This window comes from Elephantulus edwardii, unplaced genomic scaffold (genome assembly GCF_000299155.1).
Source record: "Elephantulus edwardii isolate Elephantulus edwardi_28Jun2011 unplaced genomic scaffold, EleEdw1.0 scaffold00020, whole genome shotgun sequence".
Lineage (NCBI taxonomy): Eukaryota > Metazoa > Chordata > Mammalia > Macroscelidea > Macroscelididae > Elephantulus > Elephantulus edwardii.
In genome coordinates this window covers 732,824-733,729 of record NW_006399770.1, presented here as the reverse complement: position 1 = coordinate 733,729, position 906 = coordinate 732,824, and the positions used below count along the sequence as shown (strand labels likewise).

Sequence of the window (906 nt, the reverse complement as noted above, 5' to 3'; positions counted from 1 at the left end):
GGTTGGTGAAGAACATTGGATATATCATGGACCACCAAAAGAACAAACAATTCTGTCTAGGAGGAAGTGTGACCAGGTGCTTCTTAGAGGCAAAGATACTGAAATTGTGTCTCGTACACTTTGGGGATGTTGTCAGGAGGGTCCAGTCCTTGGAAAAAAGACATCATGCTCAGAAAGGTAGTGGATCAACCGAAGAGAGAAAGATCCTCAACAAGACGGATTGATACAGTGACTAAAACAGTGGACTCTAGAGTATTTGAGATGGTGAGGCCAGTACAGAGAGCAAGGTTCAGATCTGTTGTTTATAAGGTCATTATGAGTGGAAGTCATCTCAATAACTTCTAACAACAACTTCTACAACCTGCACATACCCCACCTGTGCCCGGATGAGGGAGTTTCAAACATTCAAAGATTTGGTTTTGATTTTGGTTTTTAATGACTCACCTTCTCCACCAAGCCAGTAGGATTCTTGCATAAGGAAGTACCAAGGGCGTGGTGTTCCATAATCCCCTAAAAGCAGGGAAATAGAGGGAAAAAACCTTAAGTCTTATCAACCACTTTACCACTATCCTATAGGAATCTTAAGTTTATCTCTCTCAATATAAAATTATAACTAGAAATACTTAGAGTTAATTAACCATAGCATAGCTACAAAGTCTACCTGCCAGTGTTTTCATTGAGAAGGTTATGTTCCTTGGGTAGAACTAGCAAAACTATGTAAGACTAAAAATCTTTTCCCTTCTCTGATGCTTTCACAATTAATTTTGCCTGGAAAACAGTCTTAAATACATGTCTGAAGTAACACAATCCCAAACTCTGTTTAAAGGCAAAGCGTTATCAATAAGGCTGATGGTTGTCCAGAGCTACCTATCTTATGGAATTACTTTTCCTGATTTAACATTGTTG

General features: G+C 39.0%; 1 protein-coding gene across 1 annotated transcript in view; it reads right to left on the bottom strand.

The window, feature by feature from the left end:
* Positions 1–906, bottom strand: part of ABCA4 (ATP-binding cassette, sub-family A (ABC1), member 4) — a 246,946-nt gene that overhangs the window by 99,915 nt on the left and 146,125 nt on the right. Inside the window, exon 17 of the mRNA XM_006882479.1 lies at positions 445–510. Coding sequence (XP_006882541.1) covers positions 445–510 — 66 coding nt within the window. The remainder of the gene's footprint in view (positions 1–444; positions 511–906) is intronic.